General features: G+C 43.1%; 1 protein-coding gene across 8 annotated transcripts in view; it reads left to right on the plus strand.

Moving 5' to 3' along the window:
• The window catches only part of LOC139277433 (receptor-type tyrosine-protein phosphatase mu-like), a 1220924-nt gene that overhangs the window by 876643 nt on the left and 331812 nt on the right, over positions 1-12469 (plus strand). For 5 of the 8 annotated variants that reach the window (XM_070895883.1, XM_070895900.1, XM_070895892.1 and 2 more), the window contains exons 13-14: positions 6452-6488; positions 9203-9277. In XM_070895883.1, coding sequence (XP_070751984.1) covers positions 6452-6488; positions 9203-9277 — 112 coding nt within the window. The remainder of the gene's footprint in view (positions 1-6451; positions 6489-9202; positions 9278-12469) is intronic. The other 3 variants (XM_070895926.1, XM_070895935.1, XM_070895944.1) reach the window with 1 other exon arrangement.

The following is a 12469-nucleotide window of genomic DNA, read 5'->3' on the forward strand; positions in this document are numbered from 1 at the left end:
AGAAAATAGGTGCAGGAGTAGGCCATTCGGCCCTTCGAGCCTGCACCACCATTCAATAAGATCATGGCTAATCATTCACCTCAGTACCCCTTTCCTGCTTTCTCTCCATACCCCTTGATCCCTTTAGCCGTAAGGGCCAAAAGGGAGTTAGGGAGTTAAAAAGCAGGAATGGGATACTGAAGTTGCATGATCAGCCATGATCATATTGAATGGTGGTGCAGGCTTGAAGAGCCGAATGGCCCACTCCTGCACCTAGTTTCTATGTTTCTATGTTTATAGGACTTCTATTATGGGGCCTGGTAAGCAGTGAGTGATCCAGCAGTTCAGTTACTGTTAAGCAGGTTTGTTTGAAATATAGCTAATTCCTTCTTTGCATCCAAGAAGCACAGTATCTGCTTTGTTCAAATTGGCTCATTTGGTTCCCTGCCCACTATGAGATAACATAGTTCCTGAGAAAACCAGTAAGAGAGTGTTAGGCCGGGAAATTCAGTACTGTCCCCTTTGCGCTGACACTCGCGAGACTATGCACCAGGTTCAGAAGTCTTACCTCTCGTGATAAATTGGGGTTACCATCCCCTAAAGGAAGTGAAGCACTAAATAAAGTGTTCCACTTCCTTTCTGGGGTGGAGGCGGGGCGTACGGCTCAGCAGCACTACGCACTGGGCCGCGTAGCGGTGCCGCATACGAGGGGCTCTTCCCTGAATTAAAGGGAAGGGCCCAAGCTGCACACTCTGCATATTGGGAACCCATTTACTTGGACCACCGGGGAGCGGGGGTGCCGCGCGATCAGCCGGGCACTCAGGCTGATCGATCGCAGCACCGTCTCCACGTCCAAAGCAGCACCAGAGCAGAAAAGAAAACAGGAGATTTGTTTCAGGAGCAGCCGGCCACCACCCCTTTAAATTCCGCCCCGGTAGCGGCCGGCCGCCCGCTACGCGTCCCCTGAAGCTGTCGTTGTCATCGCCCAGCGCAGCTTCAGGGGCGAAACCCAATCTCGGGGCACGCATACGGCGGTGACGCCACGTTCTCCGGGCGCAAGAGATCGGGGCGCAATGTCATAGCGCCAGTACTAAACACCCGCCGAATTTAGCGGGAGTCTTTAGCTGCACCATGCTCGGTCGCAAAGCCCCCAGGGGCGCTAACGGGAGGTGCAAATGACCCCAATTTCTCCCCCTAAGTTTGGTCAATTATAAACTCTTTATTGAAGCTTCACCATCCTCCCAGTTTTCTCCTCCTCTGCTCCTGAGGGTGCCGACTCACGATAGGTTGCAGTCGTACAGAAGCTGGCCATCCTATGGCACCTCGCCCAAGTGGCTGATCATCAAGTGTGATGCACAAAAGTAAATGGTGCGAGGCAGGCAACTGTGAGAGTGCAATATAGCCAACTCTGACCCAGACCTAGTCTGTTGTCCACAAAGTTCACGTTCCACAGAGTTCTGTTGGAGATTTATGTCGGAGAAATTTGCTGTGCTTCAAAAGGGCATCACAACTCAATAGCTAATTAAGTCACCAGTGTCGGCCAAATGGACGTAGATATAAAACTAGATTGGACAGGATAGAGGCAGGAAGAATTTTCCCATTGCTGGGGAGTTCCAGAACCAGGGGTCACAGTCTAAGAATAAAGGGTAAGCCATTTAGGACCAAGATGAGGAGAAACTTCTTCACTCAGAGAGTGGTTAACCTGTGGAATTCTCTACCGCAGAAAGTTGTTGAGGCCAGTTCATTAGATATATTCAAAAGGGAGTTAGATATGGCCCTTACGGTCAAAGGGATCAAGGAGTATGGAGTGAAAGCAGGAAAGAGGTACTGAGGTTGAATGATCAGCCATGATCTTATTGAATGGCGGTGCAGGCTCGAAGGGCCAAATAGCCTACTCCTGCACCTAATTTCTATGTTTCTATGGCACCAAGTTTCCACACGATAAAAAACGGGCACCCCTCCGAGTTGGGCGCCCGTTTTTCCTGCCGAAAATGGCGCCGGAAAAAAAACGCGCGATTCTGGAGCGCCCTGCAGCTCCATGTCTGCTTGGCGCGGCGCCCAGGGGGGCGGAGCCTACCACTCGCGCCGATTTTGTAAGTGGGAGGGGGCGGGTACCATTTAAATTAGTTTTTTTCCTGCTGGAAACCCTGCGCGTGCGCGTTGGAGCGTTTGCGCATGCGCAGTGTGAAGGAAACATTGGCACTCGGCCATTTTTGTAGTTCTTTGTAGCTGTTTAATTTTTGAACATTTTTAATAAAAGCACATTGCCATCAGCACATCAGCACTGAGGCTTCTTGCAGCAGTGAGAAGGCTGCAGGAAGCCTCAGAAGTTGAGGCAGCCGTTTCCCGACAGCCTCCCCCCCCACCTGCCGTCGGAAATGGCTGCTCACTGTCTCCCTCCCCCCCCCCCGCCCGCCATCTGGAACAGCTTCCTCCCCCCCCCCGCTGCGTTCGTTCGGTCGGTCGGTCGGGCCCGCACTCCCTCCCTCCCTCCCTCCCTCCCTCCCCCCCCCCCGCCCGCCATCTGGAACGGCTTCCTCCCCCCCCCCTGCCGTCGAACAAACGGCTGCCTCAACTTGTGAGGCATCCTGCAGCATTCTCCCTGGCGGAAGCACTTTCACACAGGTAGGAAGATGGTTTATTTAATCTTTTCTTTGCTTATAAATTTTTATTCAGGTTGGATTTATTTGTATAATATTTGTATAAGTATAACTAAGGATTTATTATAGAATTTAATAACTTCCCTTCCCCCCCCCCCCCCCACTCCCCCCCCCCCCACCTCATTCCGGACGCCTAATTTGTAACCTGCGCCTGATTTTTTAATGTGTAGACAAGGTTTTTTCAGTTCTACAAAAATCTTCACTTGCTCCATTCTAAGTTAGTTTAGAGTACGTTTTCACTGTGGAAACTTTCAAATCAGGCGTCAGTGGCCGGACACGCCCCCTTTTGAAGAAAAAATTCTGTTCCAAAGTGAAACTGTTCTAACTGACTAGAACTGCAGAAAGAAAAATGTGGAGAATTGCGATTTCTAAGATAGTCCGTTCTCCACCAGTTGCTCCTAAAAATCAGGCGCAAATCATGTGGAAACTTGGGCCCATAGTTTCTAGATTGTTCATAGATAATTTATGCTTTTTTAAAAAAGTTGGGTCAGTATTGGTCTGACAGTCCAGGGACATTGCATGTTAGTACTATACGTGCTTCAGCGTGGCATAGTAAAATGCAGTATGGTGCCCCTATTCCTTACTCAGCTAATTCAATGGAGCTACAGTGAGGCAGACACCAAGCGGAAGAGAGACTTTCCCCATGGGAGGAGATGGAAATTAGGATTCTGAGTCACCTTGGGTGTTCCTTGTCTTTGAGGTTTGGTGTGAGGCATGAGAGCAGGTCATTTGCACATCCTCTGAATCAGAGAAGGGAGATAGATAATTCAAAAATGGACGAATTAAAAATATCAGTTTGTGCACATTTATTTCCATTTGCTTCTCCTCATAAGAAGTGTAAATATTCCTTAAAAAGTAGTGCAAACTTAAAAGCAATTGCCTATCAGCATTTAACAGATCTAAGGAGACACTGAAAGAAAATAGTATTCCTTTTGATGCACTTGTATATAAATCGCATGAAATTTTTACCTTTAGGTGATAATTAGCAGGTAATGTTAATTCATATTTTTAATTCTTTGGGGTGTTTTTGTTATAAACACCTTACAGAAATGCTGATCTTTCACCATGTTTTTACTGAGTGTCTCGTGTACTCCTTGTCAGTTGGGAAATGTTGGCCAAGTTACTTAAGGAAAGTTAGAGAGCAATGTCAACTTGTTTCTTTGCATGTTTTACCAGCATCATCTTTTATTACATTGACAAGTATAGTGGGTAAATGATTTTTAATGCAAAATTACTAAGTAATCTTGGGGGGAGAAATTCAGGAGCAGCCCATTTGGGGCACAAACTTTTAAAAGTTGGAAAAATTAGCATTAGGTGCTAATGACTTTCCATTTCTTGCATGCTTTTTTACATTCCTTGACTGAGATGATCTGTTACATCAGCTAAGAAAAAAAGAAAGACTTGCATTTATATAGCGCCTTCCACGACCACCTCAAAGCACTGCACAGCCAATGAAGTAGTATTGAAGTGTCGTCACGTCGGCAGCCAATTTGCACACAGCAAGCTCCCACAACACAAACAGCAATGTGATAATGACCAGATAATCTGTTTTCTGGTTATGTTGATGAGGGATAAATATTGGTCAGGACACTGGGGATAACTCCCCTGCTCTTCTTCGAAATAGTACCATGGGATCTTTTACGTCCATTTAGGAGAGTAGACAGGGCCTCGGTTTAACATCTCATCCGAAAGACTCACCATCAACAGTGCAGCACTCCCTGCACTACAGGGTCAGCCTGGATTACTGTGCTCACGTGCCTGAAGTGGGACTTGAACACACAGCATTCTGACTCAGACGCCACTGAGCCACAGCTGACACTCACATGTCTTTTGTGTTTGTTTGTTTCTTTCTTTCCCTCTCCCCCCGGCCCAACCTTTTTCTGGTTCTATTACTGGGCATGTTCACCTCTTGGGGCTCAGATGCCATATTGACTTATTTTATTCTCTTCACAGATGCTCACTGACCTGTTGTGTTTTTCCTGATTTTTTTTTTTTTGTTTTGTATTATTTCTCCTCTGTTCCCCGTAGCTGTCATAATCCAAATACCCAAATCGCTCCGATTCTCAGAGTGCACATTTGTGAACTGGACATGTGAGGGATTGTGGCTATCAGATATCTTGCATTGAATTTAAAAAGTACTTGGATATTCACTTGAAGTGCCGTAACCTGCCAAGGCTACAGACCCAGAGCTGGAAAGTGGGATTAGGCTGGATAATTATTTTTTGGCCTGCACAGACATGACGGGCCAAATGGCCTCCTTCTGCGCTGTAAATTTCTATGATTCAAACTTCTTCTTTAGCTGGATCTTTATCTATTTCCATAGCAAGCATCCTTAAATAAAATGTACTGTTACTTTATTGCTAGCAGAAGCTATGTTACCCTTTCTTTGCTCAGTCCATCACAAACTTCACCCACACGTGAGCTGCAGAATAAAAAGTAATACTTATTGGCCTTAGTTGCATCAGAGACGAGTCCTCATTACTGATATTTTTTATCAAAGCGCAGGATTCCTATCTAAAACAAAACTCAAGCCAAAAGATATATAATTGAATGCTATATGGAATAAGATAAATTCTGAACTGCAGGGACCATGAAAATGTGTTCATTGAATAAATTTAAGACAGAGATAAACAGTTTCTTAATCGATGAGGGAATAAGGGGTTATGGGGAGCGGGCAGGGAATTAGACCTGAGTCCATGATCAGATCAGCCATGATCGTATTAAGTGGTGGAGCAGGCTCGAGGGGCCGTATGGCCTATTCCTGCTCCTATATCTTATGTTATTATGTGTTCGTAAAGGAAAATTATTCCACAATGTTTATGTAGAATGCAAGGTGACAGAAGAATTTTGGAGTTTTGTTTCATTTAACACCTACCTCTAATTTCTACTTATGCGGCTCAGTGTCAAATTTTTATCCCATAATACTCCTGTAAAGCGCTTTGGGATGTTTCACTACCTTAAAGGCACTATATAAATGCAAGTTGTTGTTATTACCATTTGGGCTGAGGTGCAGGGAGAAACCTTGCAACATCTTCCCTCTGTAGCTGAAGTGGTTTGGGTCGAGTGCATGATAGATTGTGCATCTATGTGATCTGGAAGCAACGAGTGCAATGGGTTGAATGACCTTTTCTAGTTCCTTATATTCTTATGTTCTTAAGTGCTTCATTTGTAATCGATTCTGAACACTGTTAGCTCCTTCTACCCAAAACAACATTACATATGTCTGTAATACTTCAAAAAGACAATTGGTGCTTGTCTGTTACATTGTGACTTCATTTTAAGTAAAGGAAACATTATGAAACATAGTCAAGCAGATCATATTCATCTTTATGGCTGTTCCCTGAATCCTTAGAATTTGCTTCTGATGAACCTATTTATGGCAGTCAGGGAGTGTTTTTACCAGGCAAAGTAATGGCTTCCTTTTTACATTGCCAAACTCTAAAGCCCCGTCGATTCTTTTTGTTGAAATTGTCAGATATATTGTTGTGACGCCTTCCCTCTACAGCACCCAAGGTCAATGAGTTGCTGGAGTGAAGGCTCTTCGCCCCCTTTGCCAATTAATTTCTTTTGTTGTGCAGATAAACGTTAACTGAAGTATTTATCTAAAATGCCAAGTACATTTCATTCCAATTGTCAACAGCTGCCGTGATACACGCTGAATGTGCTCAGAGCTATTGTTAATATGTGACCAAACACATTGCTGTTCCTCCAAGTCGATCCTATCGATGGATTTTAAATAGAATTGGTGATGAGTTATGTTTGCTTTAGCTGAAGCGCCAGAAATTACATTTTTTCCTCTTAATTTGTCACAGGAAACCAAAATTGACTGCGTCCGGGTGGCCACAAAAGGTATGTCTTCATTCTCTCACTTTCTTGTACCACAGACCTGTCATAGCATTCACCTATTTCTCATTAAAAAGGTGTTGGAAATATGTGCCAATGTGTATATTCTAGACAGCCAGAATTTTGATACAAATGTTTACTTTTGTCATGACTACTTTATACTATGATACCTTAATATGGCTCCTACGTTCTTTGATAGTTGTTTGTTACCTAATTAGGCAGAATTTGCATCTTGTTTTAGGTTTCATCAACTTGTTTGGGCAACTTCAATTGGTTTATAAATATTAATATTGCACCACACTTCAAAATATTGTATCTGAAAATATTAATCCTTTTTTTACCTTCTTTGGATGCCTGAAAATGATTCTAATAATTAAGGAGTTGTTCCCTGCTTAACAGCACTCTGCTTTACATAAATCGATTATTTTTTTTTAGATGCATTCGAGTATGATTGTGTACCAATAACCCAGTGAATTCTCTGACTTTTTTTCTGCTTTATTTTCATGGTATACTTAGGTATCCATTTAATGTGATTTTATTAAGCCTCAAAGGACCACTTTTAAGTTGAAAGAAACCACCTTCTGAATCCTGAAATGGTTTGTGATAGGAGCAGGAAACTTGGCGCGTTGAAACACGACTCTCAGTTCCAACCTTTCATCATCTGTCTTGTGTGTATAAATGACATTGGTCAACCCGTCTGTAGGTTTAGTGGGTGCAAGCACTGGCTAGTGGGATACTGAGCCAAACAAACCAGGCAAGTCCCACGATTCTATCCCAGCTCTGCGCTGAGTTACATGGACCTCAGCCGTGGCAACAGTTGAGTAGCCTGCATTCACTTTTGCAATCTAAGGATTGTATGGACAATAGGGCGTAGCTGTCATCTCCTCCATGGTTAAATAACACAAAGACTCTGCGGGGTGGGGGGGGGTGGGGGGGGGAGGCGGGGCGGGGGGATTCTCCCTCTGAGCCTTAACTTCAATGGAAGAGCCACGGAAACCCAGAGACACAGTAAATGCCATTTATCTGCGGTTCTTCTGGCGAGTGGGAGAAACCCTGGAGGATATTGCATCCCTGTCTAGGGTTACGTGTGAAAGATAGTCATTCAGGTGAGGTACTGGTTGGCTGTTGGCGCTCGGGAAGCCATAATCCTGCAGTGGTTAGCACATTCTAGAGAGGCCAGGAGAATAGGGCTAAATCAAAAAGTTATGATTTATTTTTACGGGCTTCCAAGCAGGGCCAGTGATTCGATGGACAACCTTTGATTGCTTCATACAAAACGAAGGTGGTCATTTTAAAATGGCTGTGTGAATAACATTAAGAGCGAGTGGCATGATGGAACAATGCCTTTAATCTGGAAAGACTACCGTAACCGTGATATATTAAAAAATGTCAACAAGTTTGCGCACTGTCATTTCAAAGTTGCACAATGCCATCAAACCTGCCAGGTCAATTAGCAATCCTAATTCGTGCTGTATTGGTGCATGAAATGCAGAATATCCATTGCAAATTGCCAAACTTTTTTCTCAAAGCAGAATGAACTCAGATGGAAAAAGAAAAAGAACTCTCAAGACGTTTGGTTTCTAGTTCAGCGCTGTTTGAAGCAAAACAAAAGAAATGATCATTATAGCTACGGACACAATAGCGTGATTTAAAACCTGAGGTGACGAGGCAGCAGCACAGTAGTATAAAATGATTATGCGTCTCGGGGCTCCTCGATCAATCCATCAGAAACATAATTAGGAAGAATTTTGTCACTACACTGGGCCACTAGACTGCTGTTCACTACAAAAAGCTCACCTCTTGAACTGCCAGTCACAGAGTAAGATTGGCAGCAGCTGGGAAAAAGCCAGTGACTCGGACAACCCGTCCAGCCAGTAGAAAAGGAGCTATTTTGAGGAGCTAGCTTACAGAAGGCAATGAGGGGGAACATTAGAAGATAATTACAATAAGGAACTATAGACCAGAATTACAGTAGTGTTGGTTTAATAACATGCTGTATTATAGATTAACAGGATATGGAGTGATGTCCATGATTCCCCATAGAACAAGTTCCCAATCTCAGCTGGGTTGTTGTGAGCACATCCTGAGCAGAACAAAGCAATGAATGAGACGGAGAATATTTAATACAAGGAGGAGGTGGCGGGAATAATTGGGCAAGAACCTTTAACCTCGGGCAAGTTCTGAGCAAGGGGAGAGAGGCAAAGCATTGCCCATGTTGGAGGAAGGAGAGAAATTGGAGATCTGGTTAATGTGAACCACTCTTGCTTGGTTTCTAGTTGAAATGCAGAGACATGGAGCCTGTGCTCTTAGGTGAGGATTGGCACATGGTCAAGAGAAGTGGATCTAGAGGGGTGGGTGGGGAAATATCTGAATAAAAATGAGAAAAAGTCAATGAAATTTTTTTGCACCATACCTACATTAAGGTAAGTTATGAAGTCAGTGGAACAATTATTTCTTCTGCTTGGAATGTCTTTAGGAAGAGATGTAGTTCTTTAAGGGTTAATAAATTGATGCAGGTGTTGACATTATTTTGTATCCAAAAGAAATGGGTTATCAACAAAGTATGTTTCACATATAACATTGTCTGTAATGCTCATTTTCTTAGATATATAGTAACATGTATAGAGGAGTATGGTCGCTAAGTAACACTTGTTGCTAGTCTAGCTTCAGTCTGGCTTTTTTCTCATGCATGCTGACCTGGAAATCTTCCTTTGCCTTAGCTGCGATAATTGTGACTCAGCTTACAACACCATACATTGGCATCGCCCCTGCTGCAGGCGACAACCAACTAACAGGTCAGACGTTCAAGTACAGACCAGTCATCATGCCATTCTTTTTGCCTCTTCTTCACTCCCGCTCGCTCACTCTCTCTCTCTCCAGTTTTCGAGGTTTTTTTCCCTCTCTCTGTTACCTTCCACACAGCAAGCTCATTTTGTTCTCACTCTTGACATTCAGTTGAACCTGCTGTGCCTACTCTTGGCAGTTTGCCACTAACCCATGCACTTAGGATATCTCTCCGTTGCATGCTTTCATGTTGCATTTTGTCTGTGAATGGTTCATTGGGCCTAATGTGCGTAGAGGTATGGCTATCCCGACCTTTCACACAATCTTGACTGGACTGAGGAATACTGTCTTTGCTTGCATATATTTCTGAGAAAAAATTGCTAAATTGGCCTGCAGGACAGACGACAACAGTACCATTTGAATACTTTGGGCGCAGTTAGATCTAGGATTTAGGAAATAAGAATATATTCAGATTTCTATGAAAATGAGGTATTGATGGAGTTAAACCAGAGGGACGGTTGGTGCAGGGAGGCTGTTCTGCCTCGAGATGCACAGGAATGGATGTCGTTCTATGGGCACTGGCCACCCTCACCAAGTGAGCATTTTCCATTTTTGGGTCTTCACAGAAAGGGTCAGAAGACTATTCAACTGTGGAAGTACCACAACCAAGCCCAAACCTTCTGCCAGTGAATGTCCGCAGGAATCGGCTGAGATTGCTCAAAATAATGAATCCTGGCTGATTTTTCATCTGCCGAGCCCAGGAGCAATGTGAACAATTGTCGTGTCTCCCAGATGATAGCAGCTAATCTCTGTACACTCTGGTGATTGAGCCTTGCTGGTGTGTACCATCCCAGGTAGTGCATTTACCAGATAAGTTAACAGAAAGCTTGAGGATTGTAAATGTGACCTGTCTTAGTATTTATCAAATATGCTGAGGGCATCTTATGGTCGAATGTCTGTATTTCACTGGCCTTTTTTTGGACAGTTTAGAAAGTCTCAGCTATGGCTCATTGTGAAAAACTGTCACCTCTGAGTCAGAAGGTGGGATGGTACACACCAGCAGGTCTCAATCACCAGAGTGTACGGAGATTAGCTGCTATCATCTGGGAGTCACGACAATTGTTCAAGTCCCACTCCAGAGACTTGAGCACAAAATCTAGGTTGACCCTCCAGTGCAGTGCTGAGGGAGGTGCACTGTCGGAGGTGTGCAGTCTTTCGGATGAGATGTTAAACCGAGGCCCTGTCTGCTCTCCCAGGTGTATGTAAAAAATCCTGTGGCACTATTTTGAAGAAGTGCAGGGGAGTTCTCATGGGTATCCTGGCCAATATTTATCCCTAACCAACACCGCTAAAAACAGATTATTTGTTCATTATCACAATGCTGTTTGAGGGAGCTTTTGTGTGCAAATTGGCTGCCGCGTTTCCTACATTACAACAGTGACTATACTCCAAAAAGTACTTCACTGGCTATAAATCGCTTTGAGACGTCCTAAGCTCATGAAAGGCACAAGTCTTTCTTTTTTATCTTTTTCGAAAGTATCACATTGGAAGGTAAAACAACCATAGGTCAGATTAACAGCACTCAAAAATAATATGCTTTATGATAATGATTAGTGGAATAGCATCATTTTGTGTTCACAATGTTTGCCAAATTACACATGAAATATTTGTTTGGGGAAAAAGTCCTTGTTTTAAGAATGGACTGTCCTGCAGGTCTATAATCTGTTGGTACTTTACCCAATGAGGTTAGGTGAATGAGGAAAAATAAAAATAATACCGTTATTTTGAATAGCAAGCATGGACTTTCTCCTCTTTCCAGGTCATTTGTGACTAAGTTAAGGTCGAGGTAGAAGGTACATTTACATACGCTGTGTAAATCCTTCAGTATTTGGAGGACTGAGTACGATTGGGGATACTTGTGCCAGAATGGCAATTGGTGGTGGCAAAGAACAAAACAATAATGTCCACCTGATAACTTTTGGGTGAACTTCTATAATTCATAGTTGCCAGTACGCGAATATGGATAAGTAGGGCATGCAGAAATATCAAAACCAACATGTGAATGTGGCCTAAATAAAACAAAACCAGAAATGATTCTTAGAATATGTAAAATACAATTATGTTTTCTTTTAATGGAGAGATATTAGTCAAACATTTTCTAAGTGATCTTACCAAAGTGACAGACCTGAAATTACTGAGCTAATTAGTGTACAAACCCTCAATTGTTTATATATCACTTTGTCTACTTTTGATGGAAGTGGTAACTCATTTAAATGTCAGCTTATATTATCTTATGTACAAGGTTTTGGCAACTGTGGTGACTTTTCCCTTCTGTCCCGAGGTGCTGGGTAAAGCCTGAACTACTTTATATTTTACTCTTGTGCGGGTCTATGGGCACGGTTGTAGAGGGTCAGCTTTATCTGTCTCAAAGAAGCCTGATGTAAACTGAAACAGACTTTCATACCTTCGGCAACACAAACCAAATGCATTTTAATGCTCTCCAATGTAATTTATGATTTATTGCCCCTCTTTTTCTTGTATATGTGAGACAAATTTATCATTTCAACCATGGTTATCCAAGCTATGACACAGCACAGTAATGTGAAAATATGAAGAGTCTGCATATTGTGCACTGTGTAAGAATGTGCAGTGATACTTTATTGAAACAAATGACTTGCAATGTTTCTTTGCTTTCTCTGTAATGTCAGGATAGATTGATAGACAATTTAGTTCAAACTGAGTATACTATTTAAGCAAATTAACTGTAAATGGAAAATGCTTTCACTTTTGTAGCTCTTATGTTAACTTGAAACTATTGCATAAAGCCACAGTATAGTCACTTCCTTTTTGCAGTTGTGTTTGCCAGTGCGTAACCAAGCCACGCATTTCAGAAGGTACCAGATTTGATTCCTGGCCTGAACCTACCTGAGCACAGTTGGCATGGCGATGGTGGGCCTCTCCCTATCCCTAGACCAAAAAATGGAAAATCAACCTAGACTCCTCCACCTCATCGTTATTCACTGACCCCCGCTGGCATGCGGACATTGTGTGGGAACAGGATCATTTTAGTGTGGGTGCCCCGGGGCAAATACCTTCCGATGTCCTGTCCAGCATCTAGGCTATCAAGGGTAGCAAGCTGAGCTCTACCCCAGTTTAGTTAAGTGTCTACAGGAGAGGAAGAGGGAAAGATCCAAGGATTTCTT

Source organism: Pristiophorus japonicus, chromosome 1 (assembly GCF_044704955.1).
Source record: "Pristiophorus japonicus isolate sPriJap1 chromosome 1, sPriJap1.hap1, whole genome shotgun sequence".
In the NCBI taxonomy this organism is placed as follows: Eukaryota; Metazoa; Chordata; class Chondrichthyes; family Pristiophoridae; genus Pristiophorus; species Pristiophorus japonicus.